Below are 21,949 nucleotides of genomic sequence, written 5' to 3'. Positions count from 1 at the left end.
AGACCCCCCCCCTGCCCACCCCCCAGACCCCTGTTTGCACCCAATCACCCCCCTAATCACCCATCAATCACTCCCTGTCACTATCTGTCAACGCTATTTTTTTTTTATCCCCCCCCCCTGCTCCCTGCCCCCTCCTGATCACCCCCCACCCCTCAGATTCTCCCCAGACCCCCCCCCCCAGACCACCCCCCCCTGTTTACTGTATGCATCTATCCCCCTGATCACCTGTCAATCACCTGTCAATCACCTGTCAATCACCCGTCAATCACCCATCAATCACCCGTCAATCACCCCCTGTCACTGCCACCCATCAATCAGCCCCTAACCTGCCCCTTGCGGGCAATCTGATCACCCCCCCACACCAATAGATCGCCCACAGATCCGACATCAGATCACCTCCCAAATCCATTGTTTACATCTATTCTCTCCTCTAAACACCCACTAATTACCCATCAATCACCCATCAATCACCCCCTATCACCACTTGTCACTTTTACCTATCAGATCAGACCCTAATCTGCCCCTTGCGGGCACCCAATCACCCGCCCACACGCTCAGATTGCCCTCTGACCCCCCCTTATCAATTCACCAGTGCATTAATTACATCTGTTCTTCCCTGTAATAACCCACTGATCACCTGTCAATCACCTGCCAATCACCTATCACCCATCAATCACCCCCTGTCACCCCCTGTCACTGCCACCCATCAATCAGCCCCTAACCTGCCCCTTGCGGGCAATCTGATCACCCACCCACACCATTAGATCGCCCGCAAACCCGCCGTCAGATTACCTCCCAAATGTATCGTTTACATCTGTTATCTTCTCTAAACACCCACTAATTACCCATCAATCACCCCCTATCACCACCTGTCACTGTTACCTATCAGATCAGACCCTAATCTGCCCCTTGCGGGCACCCAATCACCCGCCCACACGCTCAGATTGCCCTCAGACCCCCCCCCCCCTTATCAATTCGCCAGTGCATTAATTACATCTGTCCTTCCCTGTAATAACCCACTGATCACCTGTCAATCACCTGCCAATCACCTATCACCCATCAATCACCCCCTGTCACTGCCACCCAACAATCAGCCCCTAACCTGCCCCTTGCGGGCAATCTGATCACCCACCCACACCAATAGATCGCCCGCAGATCCGACATCAGATCACCACCCAAGCGCAGTGTTTCCATCTATTCTCTCCTCTAAACACCCACTAATTACCCATCAATCACTCCCTATCACCACCTGTCACTGTTACCTATCAGATCAGACCCTAATCTGCCCCTTGCGGGCACCCAATCGCCCGCCTACACGCTCAGATTGCCCTCAGACCCCCCCTTATCAATTCGCCAGTGCAATATTTACATCTGTTCTCCCCTGTAATAACCCACTGATTACCTGTCAATCACCTATCAATCACCCATCAATCACCCCCTGTCACTGCCACCCATCAATCACCCCCTGTCACTGCCACCCATCAATCACCCCCTGTCACTGCCACCCATCAATCAGCCCCTAACCTGCCCCTTGCGGGCAAACTGATCACCCACCCACACCAATAGATCGCCCGCAGATCCGACATCAGATCACCACCCAAGCGCAGTGTTTCCATCTATTCTCTACCCTAAACACCCACTAATTACCCATCAATCACCCCCTGTCACTGCTACCTATCAGATTAGACCCCTATCTGCCCCTAGGGCACTCAATCACCCGCCCACACCCTCAGAATGCCCTCAGACCCCAGCCCTGATCACCTCGCCAGTGCATTGCTTGCATCCATTCCCCCCTCTAATCACACCTTGAGACACCCATCAATCACCTCCTGTCACCCCCTAGCACACCTACCCATCAGATCAGGCCCCAATTTGCCCCGTGTGGGCTCCTGATCACTCGGCCAAACCCTCAGACCCCCTTCCGATCACCTCCCCAGTGCATGGATTGCATCTATTTTCCCCTCTAACCACCCCCTGAGACACCCATCAATCACCTCCTGTCACCCCCCTAGCACTCCTATCCATCAGATCAGGCCTAATACAACCTGTCATCTAAAAGGCCACCCTGCTTATGACCGGTTCCACAAAATTCGCCCCCTCATAGACCACCTGTCATCAAAATTTGCAGATGCTTATACCCCTGAACAGTCATTTTGAGACATTTGGTTTCCAGACTACTCACGGTTTTGGGCCTGTAAAATGCCAGGGCGGTATAGGAACCCCACAAGTGACCCCATTTTAGAAAAAAAAGACACCCCAAGGTATTATGTTAGGTGTATGACGAGTTCATAGAAGATTTAATTTTTTGTCAAAAGTTAGCGGAAATTAATTTTTATTGGTTTTTTTTCACAAAGTGTCATTTTTCACTAACTTGTGACAAAAAATAAAATCTTCTATGAACTCGCCATACACCTAACGGAATACCTTGGGGTGTCTTCTTTCTAAAATGGGGTCACTTGTGGGGTTCCTATACTGCCCTGGCATTTTAGGGGCCCTAAACCGCGAGGAGTAGTCTAGAAAACAAATGCTTCAAAATGACCTGTGAATAGGACGTTGGGCCCCTTAGCGCACCTAGGCTGCAAAAAAGTGTCACACATGTGGTACCGCCGTACTCAGGAAAAGTAGTATAATGTGTTTTGGGGTGTATTTTTACACATACCCATGCTGGGTGGGAGAAATTTCTATGTAAATGGACAATTGTGTGTAAAAAAATCAAACAATTGTCATTTACAGAGATATTTCTCCCACTTAGCATGGGTATGTGTAAAAATACACCCCAAAACGCATTATACTACTTCTCCTGAGTACAGCGGTACCACATGTGTGGCACTTTTTTACACCCTAAGTACGCTAAGGGGCCCAAAGTCCAATGAGTACCTTTAGGATTTCACAGGTCATTTTGCGACATTTGGTTTCAAGACTACTCCTCACGGTTTAGGGCCCCTAAAATGCCAGGGCAGTATAGGAACCCCACAAATGACCCCATTCTAGAAAGAAGACACCCAAAGGTATTCCGTACGGAGTATGGTGAGTTCATAGAAGATTTTATTTTTTGTCACAAGTTAGCGGAAAATGACACTTTGTGAAAAAAAACTATTAAAATCAATTTCCGCTAACTTGTGACAAAAAAATAAAAACTTCTATGAACTCACCATACTCCTAACGGAATACCTTGGGGTGTCTTCTTTCTAAAATGGGGTCATTAGTGGGGTTCCTATACTGCCCTGGCATTTTAGGGGCCCTAAACCGTGAGGAGTAGTCTTGAAACAAAAATGACCTGTGAAATCCTAAAGGTACTCATTGGACTTTGGGCCCCTTAGTGCAGTTAGGGTGCAAAAAAGTGCCACACATGTGGTATCGCCGTACTCGGGAGAAGTAGTACAATGTGTTTTGGGGTGTATTTTTACACATACCCATGCTGGGTGGGAGAAATACCTCTGTAAATGACAATCTTTTGATTTTTTTTACACACAATTGTCCATTTACAGAGGTATTTCTCCCACCCAGCATGGGTATGTGTAAAAATACACCCCAAAACACATTGTACTACTTCTCCCGAGTATGGCGATACCACATGTGTGGCACTTTTTTGCACCCTAACTGCGCTAAAGGGCCCAAAGTCCAATGAGTACCTTTAGGATTTCACAGGTCATTTTGCGACATTTGGTTTCAAGACTACTCCTCACGGTTTAGGGCCCCTAAAATGCCAGGGCAGTATAGGAACCCCACAAATGACCCCATTTTAGAAAGAAGACACCCCAAGGTATTCCGTTAGGAGTATGGTGAGTTCATAGAAGATTTTATTTTTTGTCAAAAGTTAGCGGAAATTGATTTTAATTGTGTTTTTTCACAAAGTGTCATTTTCCGCTAACTTGTGACAAAAAATAAAATCTTCTATGAACTCGCCATACTACTAACGGAATACCTTGGGGTGTCTTCTTTCTAAAATGGGGTCATTTGTGGGGTTCCTATACTGCCCTGGCATTTTAGGGGCCCTAAACCGTGAGGAGTAGTCTTGAAACGAAATTTCTCAAAATGACCTGTGAAATCCTAAAGGTACTCATTGGACTTTGGGCCCTTTAGCGCAGTTAGGGTGCAAAAAAGTGCCACACATGTGGTATCGCCGTACTCAGGAGAAGTAGTATAATGTGTTTTGTGGTGTATTTTTACACATACCCATGCTGAGTGGGAGAAATATCTCTGTAAATGGACAATTGTGTGTAAAAAAAATTAACAAATTGTCATTTACAGAGATATTTCTCCCACCCAGCATGGGTATGTGTAAAAATACACCCCAAAACACATTATACTACTTCTCCTGAGTACGGCAATACCACATGTGTGGCACTTTTTTGCAGCCTAACTGCGCTAAGGGGTCCAAAGTCCAATGAGCACCTTTAGGCTTTACAGGGGTGCTTACAATTTAGCACCCCCCAAAATGTCAGGACAGTAAACACACCCCACAAATGATCCCATTTTGGAAAGTAGACCCTTCAAGGTATTCAGAGAGGGGCATGGTGAGTCCGTGGCAGATTTCATTTTTTTTTGTCGCAAGTTAGAAGAAATGGAAACTTTTTTTTTTTTTTTTTTTCCTCACAAAGTGTCATTTTCCGCTTACTTGTGACAAAAAATAATATCTTCTATGAACTCACTATGCCTCTCAGTGAATACTTTGGGATGTCTTCTTTCCAAAATGGGGTCATTTGGGGGGTATTTATACTATCCTGGAATTCTAGCCCCTCATGAAACATGACAGGGGGTCAGAAAAGTCAGAGATGCTTGAAAATGGGAAAATTCACTTTTGGCACCATAGTTTGTAAACGCTATAACTTTTACCCAAACCAATAAATATACACTGAATGGTTTTTTTTTTATCAAAAACATGTTTGTCCACATTTTTCGCGCTGCATGTATACAGAAATTTTACTTTATTTGAAAACTGTCAGCACAGAAAGTTAAAAAAATCATTTTTTTGCCAAAATTCATGTCTTTTTTGATGAATATAATAAAAAGTAAAAATCGCAGGAGCAATCAAATAGCATCAAAAGAAAGCTTTATTAGTGACAAGAAAAGGAGCCAAAATTCATTTAGGTGGTAGGTTGTATGAGCGAGCAATAAACCGTGAAAGCTGCAGTGGTCTGAATGGAAAAAAAGTGGCCGGTCCTTAAGGGGGGTAAAGCCCTAGGTCCTCAAGTGGTTAAAAAGCACTTTATTGTCAAGGTGTGAAAATATCAACTTGTAGAAAAAAAGATAATTGCATATGGCCCAAGGTCCGCTTTAACTTTTCCTCCTGAGTTTTCTCCTAGGTGATAGTTTCACACCTTGGCAATAAAATGGCATTTAAGTCACTAGCAAGCACTAAGAAAAACTCCATATCATTTTGAAAGTACTTTTTCACCGCCTTTGGAAACTTCTTCAGTTTTTAATTGAATAAAGGGTCCACTGAAGGAAGCTGCTGCTCCTTACCCCAGTGTTCTCCAAGAGGACTTCAAGTTAAGAATATACACGACTGTAATCAGCCCTGTTATTCATTATGGTTGAAGACATGGAAACTGACTCAGCAATAGGGTGGATAAAAATCAATTATTTTTTTAATAATTTTTTTTTTTTTATTTAAATCAGATTTTTTTTTAAATAAAATCCTTTTTGAGGAAAATATATTACCAATACCATCCGTTCTTCCATCATGAGATTAGTTTTTTAATTATGTAGACTAAGGCTGTATATGTTTAATTGGGGAAATCGATTCCATTATCTATTTAAATTGTTATTATTAAGGTAATGATTATTTTTCTCCTTCCTAAGTACAACAGAAAAGTTGTCCAAATATGAATGATTAACCTATAAAACTGGGGATAAAAAAAAAAGAATGAGAAAAGTTTTTTATTCTACAAATCTTCATCTACTGGCATATTAAAGTTACACCAGCAAGAATTAGTCTTTATGTAGAAAACTATGATTTAAATCAAGCATGAATTAAATTAGTTTGATTTAAATCAAATCTACCCTGCTCAGCAAGGATTACAAGTCATTGCGTGCTGGTCTTACAGACACATTTTTGGATGTGAATTATAAAATACAATTTGGAGGAGAAGAACAAAGTTCTAAGCCCAAAGAACACAATGAATAGGTCATGTGTTTACAATGAATAATGACAGATACACTAGGCAGCAGTATGATTGGTTATTCACATACAGAACCAGAGGTATACCCAGTGGCATAGCTACAGAGCCATGGGCCCCAGTGCAAATCTTACAGCACTTTATGTGTAATTACCTGTAATTACCTGATAAAGATTATCAAAGCTGGCGTTCTAATGAAAAACACTTTTAATGTGAGAGTTGAGAGAAAAAAGGAATGGTTTGTTAATGATCACCACTATTCAAAGCACATAGAGATGTTCATTACCACTACTGCACCAATAAAGAATTAATGTAGAGTCTGGAGGAGAGCCCCATATTGAAGCACATTTTGATTTAATTACAGCATTCAGTCTACTTGGGTAGAAGTCTATCAACATGGAATATCTTGATTTGGCAATAATTTGCCCTCTCTTCCTTGTGAAAGCGCTCCAAATCTGTCAGAGAGGGTGTCTCTTGTGCACAGCCCTCTTTCGGCCACCCCACATGTTTTCTATAGGATTTAGGACTGGGTGTGGCTGGAAAATTCCAAATGTTTCATTTTTTTCTTTTTGTTGTTTTGTATGTAGGTTTGGGGTCACTGTCTTGTTGAAAGGTGAAATTCCTCTTCATCTTCAGCTTTCTAGTGGAGGTTTTGGTATTTCAATCCGTTTATAATTCCTTCCACATTGACTAAAGCTCCAGATCTAAAGCAACCTCAAAACATGATACGGCTACCACCATGCTTCACTGTGGGTATGGTGTTCTATTATTGATGTTGTTTTTGAGCCAATCATACCTTTTGGAACTACGGCAAAAAGTTCAACTTTGGTCTCATCAGATCATGATACCTTTTCCCACATGCTTTTGGAGCCTTTTGGAGTCTGGATGTTTTTTTCTTTTTCTTCAATCTAACAACTGCACCCCACAGTCCAGACATATGAAGAATACGGTGGATTTTTGTCATAAGTGGTACACAACCAGTACTTGCCAGAAATTCCTGCAGCTCCTTCAGTGTTGCCTGTAAATCTTTTGGCAGCCTCCCTGGCATCCTCCTTGACTAGTTTTTAACTTGATCAGTTTTGAAGGAAGGTCTAGTTCGCTGCACATTACTGTTGTCCTATATTTTCTCCACTTTTTGATGTCTGTCTTCACTGTGTTTCAGGGCATGTCCAATTCTGTGGAAATTGCTTTGTACCCTTCTCCTGACTGATACCTTTATCAATGAGATCCATTTGATGTTTTGTAATCTCTCTCAGAAACTTGGATAATCCTAGTACGACAACTCAGCTTTATGTGGGGTTAATCAGAGTCTCTTTAATTGATGACAGGTGTACCCAAGAAGACAGAATCCTGCAAATAAATCAAAAGGTGCTTCAACACAGTGTTAGTTTAATAATGTGCACAATTAAACAATGTTTGCACAATGTTTCTATTTTTATACAATGATCCCCAAATATATTTGTTTGTTTTTCAATAGCACTACACAGGTTATTGGTCACATTAATGGTGGAAAACGTTTTGAAATGATTTACTGTGGTCTCAGTTTTTACATCACAAAAACCTAGTATTGTATCAGGGGTGTGTACCCCATTTGTATCAACTATGGGTAACCAAGTCAGCGGAAGATGGAAAATCCTAAAAATAATTTTAGGGAATGGGGGAGGGGGTGTTCTATTAGGTGTTACAAAAATTTACTGACTGGTAGCGAAAACACAAAATGCATGAAGTGCAAGAAGCATTATAAAGTACATTTAGAGAGGTGTAATATACTTAAAAAGGATAGATTGGTCAGAAAAGATATGCTTTCATCCTTCTCTCACAAGGAATAGGCCATTTTGGAAGCTGTAGAGGGTTGCCACATGCATTTCACTCTCCATAAATTGTTATGCCTGGAGGTGAGGCGGCTTATGAGACTTAGGCCCAGTGCACACCAAAACCGCTAGCAGATCCACAAAACGCTAGCGGTTTTTAGAGCTGATTTCAGAGCGATTCTAGGTATGTTTAGAGACGTTTTCTAAACACACCTAGCGGTTTTGGGTGAGTTTTTGGGTAGCAGATTACACATATTGTTACAGTAAAAGCTGTTACTGAACAGCTTCTGTAACAAAAACGTCTGGCAAACCGCTCTGAAGTAACGTTTTTCAGAGCGGTTTGCGTTTTTCCTATACTTTACATTGAGGACGAAACGCTTCCGAAAACCGCAAACGTGCAGCAGGAGGCGCATTTGCGGCTTGGCAAAAACCTCAAACCGCCAGTGTGCACTATCCCATTGCAATACATTAGCCAAGCGTTTTTACAGGCGGATGCGGCCGGCGGATCGCTCCAAAAACCGCTCGGTGTGCACTAGGCCATAGATAGGAATCAGGCCTTAAATGACAACTATGAAAGAATACATTTTTCTCAAGATGCTATTAATAAATATGAGTGACTTTGCACTAAAGTTACTAGTAGTAGTAGTAGTAGTAGCCTGTATCTTCAAAATAAATTAGTGAGCCCTTTACCCTTCCTATGCCTGCAGAACGTTGTCCTATTAAAGAGCCACGTTTAGGCTGAAGTTCCTCTTTAACAAAGCAACGTCCTCTGTGAAGTCATAGGCTCTCCCGCTGCTCTCTCTCTCCCGTCAATACTTTTATGGAATAGTGTTCTGCAGGTATAACAAGGGGAAAGGGACTTCTCGTTTATTTTTAAAGCTACAGTCTTTTAGGTCAAAGTCACTCCTTTTTATTTATGGCATCTTGAGAAAAATGTATTTTTTGATAGTTGTCCTTTAAGTTGGAAAGTTCATGATTTGAACATCCTCAGCTTAGGTTTTTACAGACAGGGATGCCGGAAGCAGCAGTCAGGATTCTGTGAAGGCAGCAGGAGTTAAATCGATTTTTTCTAAACAAAATAATCATTACACATATGTCTAAATCATCCTGATGTGTACTCACGCTGGTGGGCTGTCCCCGCAGAATTTCCCAATCCTTTTCGCATCATTCATTTCTGCTCCATTAAATATTGCAACATAGTCATAGCGGCAGTAATTATCTCTCTCCACATCAAACTTCTCAAACTTCAATTCTATAACCTTAAATAAAATAGATGTCATTTGTTACAATTTAGAATTTTGCAAATGTCATTAGGAGCCCTAAGCACTGATTAAGTATATATCACATCACTTTCCCACACTGGAGAGTACAGCAGATATTGGTTGTTTATCTGTTACCACCTTGATAAAAGATTTTTTTGTGTCTTGTGAAATATTGACTAATCTATCACACTGATAAAATAAACACCAAGTTAATATAGAAGAAGATGCCCCATTGTGCAGTGTACCCAGGCTGACTAATATTGTCCCTGGGAGGTATTTGTGTGTTGGTCTTTGACTACATAGACACCTATTCATTCTCATGTCACATGTCTCACCCACCACTTCGCAGACACAGTTTCACTTCAGTCTCCTATACCTTTGTGCATCTTCCTTCAGTAATTGCTCCAAACCCAAATTCTGCTCTCACTTGCCTTCTCACACTCTTCAGCCACTGATCTCTTAGGTTCTGTTGTATGTTGCTGTAAGCAGTGGTGTAGTAATAGGGGGATGTAGATGCATTGGCTGCTTCAGGATGCCTGGACTTGATTTACCCACTTAGGGCCCTCCTTTAGTTGCTTTCTTTGCTGGGCATAAAGGCATAAAAAGTGCAGGGGATTGCGGCTAGTGGAATATCACTTAAATTAGCGATATTTTACTGCTGGATTCTCATAGTAAAATAAATATCTGATTTTACTATGGCTAAACTTAACCCTACTTTCATACAGAACCCTCCCTCTTTCGATGCTCAGACTTCCCCCCCGAGGTGCCTAGCCTTAAGACCCCCCCCTAATGGTGCCAAACCCTAAGACCCCACCCTGGTGGTGCCCAATGTTAAGACCACCTCTGGTGGTGCCTAACACTAAGACCTCCCCCCCCCCGGTGATGCCTAACCCCAAGACCACCCCGAGTGGTGTCTAACCCTAAGACCCCGCTGGTGGTGCCTAGCACTTCCCCCGTGGACCTGACCTTAACCCCCTGCATAAACCTTTACCCCCCCTCTCCCCCCCCCCCCCCCCTCTGCCACAGAGCCATGAACAAAATTTCGGCGCCCGGAGGTGCCTGATGAATTGTGCCAACATTTTACTTCTTTTTGGGGCCATTATAAAAGCTGCTTGGGACAAAGAATGTTAATTTCAGCGCCCGGATGCGGGCGCCACAGTGGGCCCAAATTTCCATTCGTTGCTGCAATTCAACTTTTATAATAGGCGCCGAATTTTTCCATAAAGGCTCCAGTGCCCCTTTTTCCTGATTTGCTTTGCTGTTGCTGTAGTGGTAATAATCACCTATGCATGTGCTTTGAATACTAGTAATCAGTAACCAACCATTCACTCCACTACTACCAATTATGCTAATACCGTATTACTGGTAGCACTAAATATTTAAACAGCTATATTTGTTATTTGCAATGAATTACAATACTTTAGAATGAAAGCCAAAAATGTAAAAGCCTTATTTTAACAATATGAATAACAAATAACTCACCTGATGTTTTGGTGCCAAAATGTGCCAGGAGCATGTGACTCCGGCAGGATAGTCCCGTTCCGGCCAGTTTGGTGTTTTAAAGCTTCCGATAGGTTTATCCAGTCTTCCCCCACAATACTGATCTCCTGTAATCACAGACAATGCACTACGTGACCTGCACAGGAGGCTCTTCAACTCAATCCCCACAGAATATGGTGCACTAAGCAAAGAGTTGTCTCGCTAAAATGTACTGAAGCAAAGCTACCTTATGGCATAACATTTACTGGTGTGATAGTAGTTATGTGTTTCATAAACTAATGTCATAAATAGGTTTCGTATCTTAAAGGGAACCCGAGGTGAGAGTGGTATGGAGGCTGCCACATTGATTTCCATTTAAAAAATGAAAGTTACCTGGCTGTCTTCTTGATCCTGTGCCTCTAACACTTTTAACCATAGACACTGAACAAGCATGCACATCAGGTGCTCTGACTAAAGTCTGACTAGAATAGCCATATGCTTGTTTCAGGTATGTGATTTAGACACTACCATAGCCAAAGAGATCAGCAGGACTACCAGGCAACTGGTATTGTTTAAAAGGAAGTCAATAAAGCAGCCTCCATATCACGCTCACCTCAGATTTCTTTAAAGGAGTACTGTAGGGGGGTAAGGGGAACAAGAGTTGAACTTACCCGGGGCTTCTAATGGTCCCCCGCAGATGTCAGTGCCCGCGCAGCCACTTACCGATGCTCCGGGCCAGCCTCCGGGTCACTTCTGGAATTTCTGACTTTAAAGTCTGAAAACCACTGTGTCTTAATGTTTCCAGTACAGGAAGAGTTGAGAAACTCCAGTTATCTCTATGCAAACAAGCCATTAACTCTCCGACTAAGTTAGTCGTGGAGAGGGCTGTTATCTGACTTTTATTATCTCAACTGTTCCTGGACTATTTACTTTTCCTCTGCTAGAGGAGATGTCATTACTTCACAGACTGCTCTGAAAGAATAATTTTGAATGCTGAGTGTTGTGTAATCTGCACATATTATAGAATAATGCAATGTTAGGAAAACACTATATACCTGAAAATAAAAGTATGAGAATATTTTCTTTGCTGCTAATCTTCTAGTAATTATTCATAGTACACAACCAATTCATTATATCATTTTTTTTTCCGCTTCAGTGTCTCTTTAAATCATTAAGAATCACTGACGTTGCATATTATCTACACTTCCAGGTGGTATTAATTATTTTATTGTGAAAATAATACATGTATTTGTTTCTTATCTGGAAAATAAAATCTGAAGACCATTGTAGGAAAAATCCCTGTAAATATGATCTGTTTTAAGCACCTGTGAATATTGCATGAAGTGTGAACACTGTACCTCTTTCGTTGGGTTTTGCTGCAGAGAACATTGCTATGAAACCATTTCCTGCTGTGTTTGCATCTGACACCATTTGGACCAACATCTTGTTGCTGCTGGATACCAGTGCTCCAGGTCTAAAAGTACCACAGAAACGACCAATGCGTTGCCCGTTGGAATGGCCATTGTATACATCCACAAAGTCATATCGGCAGAGATTGTCACTCTCCAAGTCAATGAAACGGAAAGACAAGACGACCACCTTCCCCTCTGGGACCTGAAAAAAGAGTTGGCCTTATTACTGGTACTAGTAGTACTACTAGCATCTAGGTTTTCTCCATAAAATACTTGTGTACACAAATCAACATTTAAACCTTATGGTTTGGCTGGAACATTGTGTTGAGTTGCTTGGGACTTCTGAATTCTGAAATGAATTTAGTGAATTTTACTAATACATACTGTATATTATATTCTACTTCCATATTTGAAGACTGGGGTTTCTTTTGCAATATCTAGCCTAGTTTTCTCCCCTTTGATTTTAGACAGCCCCTTTCATTTCATTAGGCTTCCTCCTTTGTTCTTGTTGCTTCAGTGTACTGTAGTGTTCTTCACTTAAGCATCATCTATATATTTAAAGGGAACCTGAAGTGAGAGACATGTAGAGCCTGGCATCTATATTTATTTCCTTTTCAACAATGCACATTTACAGGCTGTCATGCTGATCCTCTGCCTCTAATACTTTTAGCCATAGAACCTACACAAGCATGTAAATCAGATGTCTCTGACTGAAGTCTGACAATATAAGTTGCATGCTTTCGTCTGATTCAGACATTATTAACCAAAAAACAGTAGTGCCAGGCAACTTGTATTGTTTAAAAGGAAATAAATATGGCAGCTGCAGCCCCCATATGTCTCTCTCAGGTTCCTTTTAAAGTTGCATTTAACTGAAATGTATATATTGGTCTTGATGTACATATTTATATTTGACCTTATGTTTCTAACAATGATTTCTTTTAATGTATTGTTTTTTTCTTTGGGGAAATAAAAACAAAGGCCTATACATGGATACACTCAGCAATGTACAGCAATCGTGCTGCTTAAAATCTCATTGCTGCCAGTCATTTGGTGCTCTGGGACCACTATTTATTAACCACATGAATATAATTACAATCACAAAGTGATAGGGATACAGCACAACATAGTATCATGGGACATGTGAATTACTAAAGCCTTGCACACATGTCAGACGTTCTTGGTCTAGGCCAGTGGTCCTCAAACTATGGCCCGTGGGCCGAATGCGGCCCCCTGAGGCTTTTGTACTGTATTACTTATAGATGCGTTCTACTGCATCTTTAAATATTGGTGGCCTGCATATAGTGTTGGGCGAACACCTGGATGTTCGGGTTCGCGAACGTTCGCCGAACATGGCCGCGATGTTCGGGTGTTCGCGCCGAACTCCGAACATAATGGAAGTCAATGGGGACCCGAACTTTCGTGCTTTGTAAAGCTTCCTTACATGCTACATACCCCAAATTTGCAGGGTATGTGCACCTTGGGAGTGGGTACAAGAATAAATATTTGAAAAAGAGCTTATAGTTTTTGAGAAAATTGATTGTACAGTGGTGGGTGAGCGGTGTACTACTATTCCCAGCAGCGACACAGAGCACAATGCTATACAGTGGAAAGTGAGCGGTGTACTACTATTCCCAGCAGCGACACAGAGCACAATGCTATACAGTGGTGGGTGAGCGGTGTACTACTGTTCCCAGCAACGACACAGAGCACAATGCTATACAGTGGTGGGTGAGCGGTGTACTACTATTCCCAGCAGCGACACAGAGCACAATGCTATACAGTGGCGGGTGAGCGGTGTACTACTGTTCCCAGCAGAGACACAGAGTGACAGTAAACACAATGCTATACAGTGGTGGGTGAGCGGTGTACACAGAGTGGCAGTAAACACAATGCTATATAGTGTGGGTGAGCGGTGTACTACTGTTCCCAGCAGCGACACAATGACTGGGGGGACCCTGGCTAGCCTGGCTGGAGAGAGAAATACCCTGCCTGCCTACCCAAAGCTAAACCCACAGACAAATGGCGGAGAAATGACGTGGATTGGGTATTTATTTACCCGAACCATGTGACCCGTTCGGCCAATCAGAGCGCGTTCGGGTCCGAACCACGTGACCCGTTCGGCCAATCACAGCGCTAGCCGAACGTTCGGCCATGCGCTCTTAGTTCGGCCATATGGCCGAACGGTCGAACTCGAACATCACCCGAACAGGGTGATGTTCTGCAGAACCCTAACAGTGGCGAACACTGTTCGCCCAACACTACCTGCATATAGAATAGCAGTTCTGGCATCACCCTTCCACATGGAAGCCAGAAAGCAGTCATTTGCTGGCTTCTGGGTAGAGGGGATGACAAGCATTATCACATATATTTTGATCAGTGCTGTGCAGGAATGTTATGGTTACTTTGTGAAGGGGAAATGGAGGGTTGTACTGCATATGTTTCTACAGAGATCATGTGTGTATGGGTGAGATTGTGCTGCAGGCTTTGGCAGGCCATTGGGTGAAATTATGGCTCACATATGACTTTCTATGTTACGGTCACAATATATGCACTGTATTGGTGGCATACTATCTGCACATGCGGTGGTGAATTACATACTATCTGCACATGCTTTGTTGTGGGGGGGGGGGGGGGGGGTATACTATCTGCACATGCGGTTGTGGAGTGCATACAATCTGCACATTCTGTGTTGGAAGAGATACTATCTGCACATGCTGTGGTGGATTGCATACTATCTGCACATGCGGTGGTGGATGGCATACTATCTGCACATGCTGTGTTGGGGGGGTATACTATTTGCACATGCGGTTGTGGAGTGCATACTATCTGCACATACTGTGTTGGGAGGGATACTATCTGCACATGCGGTGGTGGATTGCATACCATCTGCACATGCGGTTGTGGAGTGCATACAATCTGCACATTCTGTGTTGGGAGGGATACTATCTGCACATGCTGTGGTGGATTGCATACTATCTGCACATGCGGTGGTGGATTGCATACTATCTGCACATGCGGTTGTGGACTGCATACAATCTACACATTCTGTGTTGGGAGGGATATTATCTGCACATGCTGTGGTGGATTGCATACTATCTGATCATGCGGTAGTGGATTGCATACTATCTGCACATGCTGTGGTGGATTGCATACTATTCTGCACATGCGGTTGTGGAGTGCATACTATCTGCACATACTGTGTTGAGAGGTATTCTATCTGCACATGCTGTGTTGGGAGGGATACTATCTGCACATGCTGTGGTGTATTGCATACTATCTGCACATGCGGTGGTGGAGTGCATACTATCTGCACATACTGTGTTGGGATGGATACTATCTGCACATGCTGTGTTGGGGGCATAACATCTGCACATGCTGTGTTGGGGGCATAACATCTGCTCTGGTAAATGGGAGATATGAGGACTGCCCATGTTAATAGGCGCTGTCTACAATACCTAGGCTCAATGGTATGTTTTTCTACATCATTTCATGTATACTCCACCCCCTAGCAGTCTGAAGTATGTTGACCCGGCCCTTGACCGAAAAAGTTTTGGGACCTCTGGCCGAGACTATCAGTTACGGTGGCCTCTACACAAAATCTAGTGTGTGTACAGAGGCTCTCAGTCCCCCTTAATGCGTCAGTGAAAGATTCGATAGTTGGATTGCCTTGGATGAGCACAGGCAGAAGGCATTGCCCTCCTACTCCCCCTTTATGCTCCGCCTTCCTCCCCTTCATAACAACAGAATGCATTGCTAGACTGCAAGTCAGCGATGGGTCTGTACAAAACTCAGCACCAACCTGAGTTCCGAACCCCAAAGGGCAACAGTCCTTCTACATGTGTACAAACAAAAGCTTCCAACAATGCCTAATGAAAAACCCTGCACATTCCTCAGACTGACTCTCTCTCCAGTCTGATTCATACCCCTTGAAAGAAACTAAAGATAATGATTGGCTTTGCATAGTGCAGGAAATGTAGAAGCATTCAAGTATAACTTGTACTTGTTCTATGACATCACTACAGCAGCTAAAAATACTGCTTTAGTAATCTTCTAAAAGATGACTACATAAAAAGAGTTCTCATTTTATGTTGTCCACCATTCACCTCCGGGTGGTTAAAGCAAAGCGTCTAAAAATGTACGGAACTGTTTGATCAATCCAAATCAAATTACATAGTAAGTTAATTCTGCAAAATGAAAATTATTAAACCGCTACTGCAGTAATTTACTCCAATTAAATATGCAAAACCTGTCTGTAGTTTGCAAAATAATCTGTAATGATTTCTCTGCATCATCTTAAAATAGGAGCATATTGCTTGCTTATACATCTCTGACTTCCCAACATGTAATTGGTAAGTATTTTTACTATACTGTGAAGCAATCCTAAAAGAGCAATTGGTGACATTGAACAACAGAAGTGGTGCTGGTGCAAAAGTCTTAACACCTTTCCACTTGTCCTTTTTATTAAGACTTTTTGTGAGGTTTTTTGACCATAAATATTTCATCAAAGTGAAGCAGAGGTCAAAATAATCTGATGAGATAAACAATTGTATTTATCTTCTTACTCCTAAAATCGACTTTTTTAAATATCCTGTGGTTTTATTCTATATTTAAACATTTACAAAGTAGATCAAATGTTTTATTGTCTCTGCTCACTGGCAGTCTATTAAGTGTCCTAGAGTTAAAACACATGGACTATTGAACTTTTTCTATCTCTCTCCTGCCCTCAGAAGTCATATTCTGTCAGGAAAATTTGTATGGCTGTAATTTGCTTATCACTGAGGTTTACTATATTCTGGACAAGGTATAGACAAGAGAGAAGCAGTGAATTGCATGCCTCAAAATTAACTCTTTCAGGCATCAAAAGAAGAAAAGAAAAACAGCCTGGTTATTCATATGTTTTGCACTGTACATACACATGTTTATCTCATCATGTCACAGATCGCCTCAGGTACACTTTAACCACTTGAGGATCGTAGGCTTACACCCTCTAGTGACCAAGCTATTTTTTACAATTTAGGCCACTGCAGCTCCCCCCCCCCCCTTTTCTGCCCACCAACAGAGCATCCTGATGACTTTAGCTTGAAATGCTTTTTATGAGATTGTTTATTACTGTTCCTTTAAATGCTGATGTCTCTCTTTACCTAATTTCCATAATTAAGTTTGTGCCCGCCCCTTAGAGGGTGTGTTTTAACGTCTTTTACTGATTTATATGTGGGTTTGGATTGTATTTGGTAACACTTGATAAAGGCCTTGCGGCCAAAACGTTGTGTTTTCTGCTACTATGGTGCTAATAAAGCCACAGCTATAATTGCAAAATCCAGGTTGAGACCCAGCTATCCTTTCTTTGTGCATCCTGTTGGTGGGCTCTGATCGCTCTTTGGTTGTTTATTTGTTTCTTTTTATAAAATGTCCTATTTTTTATTTATTTAATTTCCTGCCCCTCCCTCCCCCCTGCCAGCCAATCACAGCAATCGGCTGTCATAAGCCTCAGCCTGGGAGACTGATGAGCTCCGTCACTCAAGCGGAGATGTGAGCGCAATCGCAATTGGCGTTGAGCGGTCCTGGGGCCACGTCCATGCCAATTGGCGTGGAGTGGTCGTTATCTAGTTAAGCCTTCAGAGCATTTAGATGCTTTCACCTGTTTCTTTTTTAGATACTCTAAAGCTTGAGCTTCAGTTAACAACCACAAACGTAAAACACCCCTTAAAATCCATGTCAAGAAAAACAAGCTAGAGATTTGTGAAATGGCACTTACAGTCTTTATCTTATACAGAATGTTCATGCAAGAGGCCCAAGAACATCTTGGAATAAGAAAAGATCTGCAAGGTAAGTGGGCAAAAGTCCCTACAACAAGAACCAAATAAGCCAAATGAATAGAAAACTGCTTTCTGCCCAGAACACTTCTGTGACTCTTTGCACATAATGAGCTATGATTGGCTCCACAGGAATGGACAGGGAATAGTATACACACAGGGGTGAGCCTGGGGTGCCTGGCACCTGGGTGCAAGATTTTCTCTAGCGCCTATGGGAGTGGTTAAATTAACCGCGCCCAACCACATAACCACACCCATGTCCTGCCTAATCACACCCACACCTTCCACCTCTTTACGCATGCATGTGATACCCCATTCCTACCCCTCTTCCATGGGCTTGCTCCTGGCTGGCTTTGGCTTCCTGCGAGTCTGCTAGTCTCTGGACTGACTCAGATTGAGAGGCTCTGCGAGTGCGACGCAGTCACACACTACGTATGTATGGCTGCATGCGGCCACCCTACTCTCGCTCGCTGACGTCGGCTCCTCCCCCCTGCCAAGCCCAAGGTGGGCTGCCTGTATCTTTCCCGTTGCGCCACACATCCTGCCAGTGTTGCCAACCTTTCACGTTATTTTTTACTGACAAATACCTAAAAATTTACTGACAAAAGATTATTTTTACTGACAAAATTTCCCCACTAAATGCACATAAGAGACAGCTTTTCCCCATGTAAATGCACATAACAAGAGACCGCTTTTCCCCAGTAAATGCACATAACAAGAGACCGCTTTTCACCAGCAAATGCACATAACAAAAGACTGCTTTTCACCAGCAAATGCACATAACAAGAGACTGCTTTTCACCAGCAAATGCACATAACAAGAGACTGCTTTTCACCAGCAAATGCACGCAACAAGAGACTGCTTTTCACCAGCAAATGCACATAACAAGAGACTGCTTTTCACCAGCAAATGCACATAACAAGAGACTGCTTTTCACCAGCAAATGCACAAACCAAGAGACTGCTTTTCACCAGCAAATGCACATAACAAGAGACTGCTTTTCACCAGCAAATGCACATAACAAGAGACTGCTTTTCACCAGCAAATGCACATAATAAGACAGCTTTTCACCAGCAAATGCACATAATAAGACAGATTTTCACCAGCAAATGCACATAAGACAGATTTTCACCAGTAAATGCACATAATGACAAACAGCCAGTGTCCCCAGAATACATAATAAGACAGATTTTCACCAGTAAATGTAAATGTAGCCAGGGGGTATATGTGACCAGGATATGTAGCCAGGGGGTATATGTGCCCAGGATATGTAGCCAGGGGGTATATGTGCCCAGGATATGTGGCCAGGGGGTATATGTGCCCAGGATATGTGGCCAGGGGGTATATGTGCCCAGGATATGTAGACAGGGGGTATATGTGCCCAGGATATGTAGCCAGGGGGTAATATGTGCCCAGGATATGTAGCCAGGGGGTATATGTGCCTAGGATATGTAGCTAGCCAGGGGGTATATGTGCCCAGGATATGTAGCCAGGGGGTATATGTGCCCAGGATATGTAGCCAGGGGGTATATGTGCCCAGGATATGTAGCCAGGGGGTATATGTGCCCAGGATATGTAGCCAGGGGGTATATGTGCCCAGGATATGTAGCCAGGGGGTATATGTGCCCAGGATATGTAGCCAGGGGGTATATGTGCCCAGGATATGTAGCCAGGGGGTATATGTGCCCAGGATATGTAGCCAGGGGGTATATGTGCCCAGGATATGTAGCCAGGGGGTATATGTGCCCAGGATATGTAGCCAGGGGGTATATGTGCCCAGGATATGTAGCCAGGGGGTATATGTGCCCAGAATATGTAGCCAGGGGGTATATGTGCCCAGGATATGTAGCCAGGGGGTATATGTGCCCAGGATATGTAGCCAGGGGGTATATGTGCCCAGGATATGTAGCCAGGGGGTAATATGTGCCCAGGATATGTAGCCAGGGGGTATATGTGCCCATGATATGTAGCCAGGGGGTATATGTGCCCAGGATATGTAGCCAGGGGGTATATGTGCCCAGGATATGTAGCCAGGGGGTATATGTGCCCAGGATATGTAGCCAGGGGGTATATGTGCCCAGGATATGTGGCCAGGGGTTATATGTGCCCAGGATATGAGGCCAGGGGGTATATGTGCCCAGGATATGTAGCCAGGGGGTATATGTGCCCAGGGGGTATATGTGCCCAGGATATGTAGCCAGGGGGTATATGTGCCCAGGATATGTAGCCAGGGGGTATATGTGCCCAGGATATGTAGCCAGGGGGTATATGTGCCCAGGATATGTAGCCAGGGGGTATATGTGCCCAGGATATGTAGCCAGGGGGTATATGTGCCCAGGATATGTAGCCAGCGGATATATGTGCCCAGGATATGTAGCCAGGGGGTATATGTGCCCAGGATATGTAGCCAGGGGGTATTATGTGCCCAGGATATGTAGCCAGGGGGTAATATGTGCCCAGGATATGTAGCCAGGGGTTATATGTGCCCAGGATATGTAGCCAGGGGGTATATGTGCCCAGGATATGTAGCCAGGGGGTATTATGTGCCCAGGATATGTAGCCAGGGGGTAATATGTGCCCAGGATATGTAGCCAGGGGTTATATGTGCCCAGGATATGTAGCCAGGGGGTATATGTGCCCAGGATATGTAGCCAGGGGGTAATATGTGCCCAGGATATGTAGCCAGGGGTATATGTGATCAGTATATGTAGCCAGCGTGTATATGTGACCAGTATATGTAGCCAGGGGGTATATGTGACCAGTATATGTAGCCAGGGGGTATATGTGACCAGTATATGTAGCCAGGGGGTATAGGGTCCTCGTTTAGGTAGTGAGTGACAGGAGCGCACCCAACCCTCCCCTCCCACCGCCGCTGCCGCTCCCCCCTCTCCTGGCAGCAGCTTCAGACCTCAATCAGCGGGTGACCCGACCAGTAAGAAGGGTGATGTCACTTCCGTATATCAGTGCGGCGTGCTAGGTCCTAGCACCTGATTGAGGTCTGACGCGGCGGCGCCGGCGGCTAGAAGGAGGGAGGGAGCGGCGGCCACAGGGGGAGAGCAGCGGCCGGGCGGCGCCTCTCAGAGGCACGCGTCCGGGTGCCTTGCACCCGCCCAGGCTCGGCCCTGTATACACATATGCATGGCTGCCTATTTATCACTGAGCACTCAGGTTAGCTGCAGATGGCCCACTGTTTCTGTGTGTAAGAAAGTGTAAGAAATAAAATGTTAAAAAATAGCATAGCCCCCAAGTTTTATCAACCCAGAGTTTCTATGTTCTCCTGTGTCTGTGCGGGTTTCTTCCGGGCAATCCTGTTCCCTCCTACCGTACATACAGATAAGTAAATTGGCTTCCCTCTAAATTGGCCCTAGACTACGATCCATACACTACACAATACGTACACAGACATATGACTATGGTAGAGATTAGATTGTGAGCCCCTCTGAGGGACAGTTAAGTGACAAGACAATATACAATACATTATAATAATAATTAACCTGATAAATCACAGAAGCCAGAAGACAAGTTTGCATGCTAGCAAAGTACCCTGTTCCTATGGTTGAGGGCCAAGAAACTTTAAAAAGGAGGCAGGATAAGGCACCACCCAAATAAACAGATAAAATTGATCATTTTATGAGTATTTACACATGGAAGGTGTTCCAGTGCCTTTTGTACAATATTTCAGTTACCTGTGCTCTGGTTACCTGTGCTACACAGAACATGTAATAAAGTAGGTATGCTTCAAATAACCAAATGGTTTTATTTTTTTCTTTGCCATGCACTTCCAACACAAGGCATGCCATGAGCAATTATTGTGGTGGGGGGTGTGAAGATGTGCATTGGAATCCAGCCTGACAGGGTCCCTTGTTGGGTTGACTAGCTTGTATTCAGTATAAAGCTGCAAGCTATATTAGTCCTACATGATAATTAACAGCATCATATAGGTGAATTTGCATAATTTAAATATTTAACCCAGCGTGTGATTAATAGAGGATATTTTTAGTGCACTTGACATAAACAAAAACAATACTCATTTCTGTAGAAAAAGAAACA

At 43.5% G+C, this 21,949-nt stretch overlaps 1 protein-coding gene across 1 annotated transcript in view; it reads right to left on the bottom strand.

Annotated features, from left to right (window-relative positions):
• PCOLCE2 (procollagen C-endopeptidase enhancer 2) overlaps nucleotides 1-21,949 on the bottom strand; it is an 83,500-nt gene that overhangs the window by 17,487 nt on the left and 44,064 nt on the right. Inside the window, exons 3-5 of the mRNA XM_068279250.1 lie at nucleotides 12,033-12,288; nucleotides 10,678-10,802; nucleotides 9,056-9,192 (exon numbers count right to left, since the gene is read on the bottom strand). Coding sequence (XP_068135351.1) covers nucleotides 9,056-9,192; nucleotides 10,678-10,802; nucleotides 12,033-12,288 — 518 coding nt within the window. The remainder of the gene's footprint in view (nucleotides 1-9,055; nucleotides 9,193-10,677; nucleotides 10,803-12,032; nucleotides 12,289-21,949) is intronic.

This window comes from Hyperolius riggenbachi, chromosome 4 (assembly GCF_040937935.1).
Source record: "Hyperolius riggenbachi isolate aHypRig1 chromosome 4, aHypRig1.pri, whole genome shotgun sequence".
Lineage (NCBI taxonomy): Eukaryota > Metazoa > Chordata > Amphibia > Anura > Hyperoliidae > Hyperolius > Hyperolius riggenbachi.
Note: the sequence above shows the minus strand (reverse complement) of the source record. Positions and strands in the feature narration are given on the sequence as shown.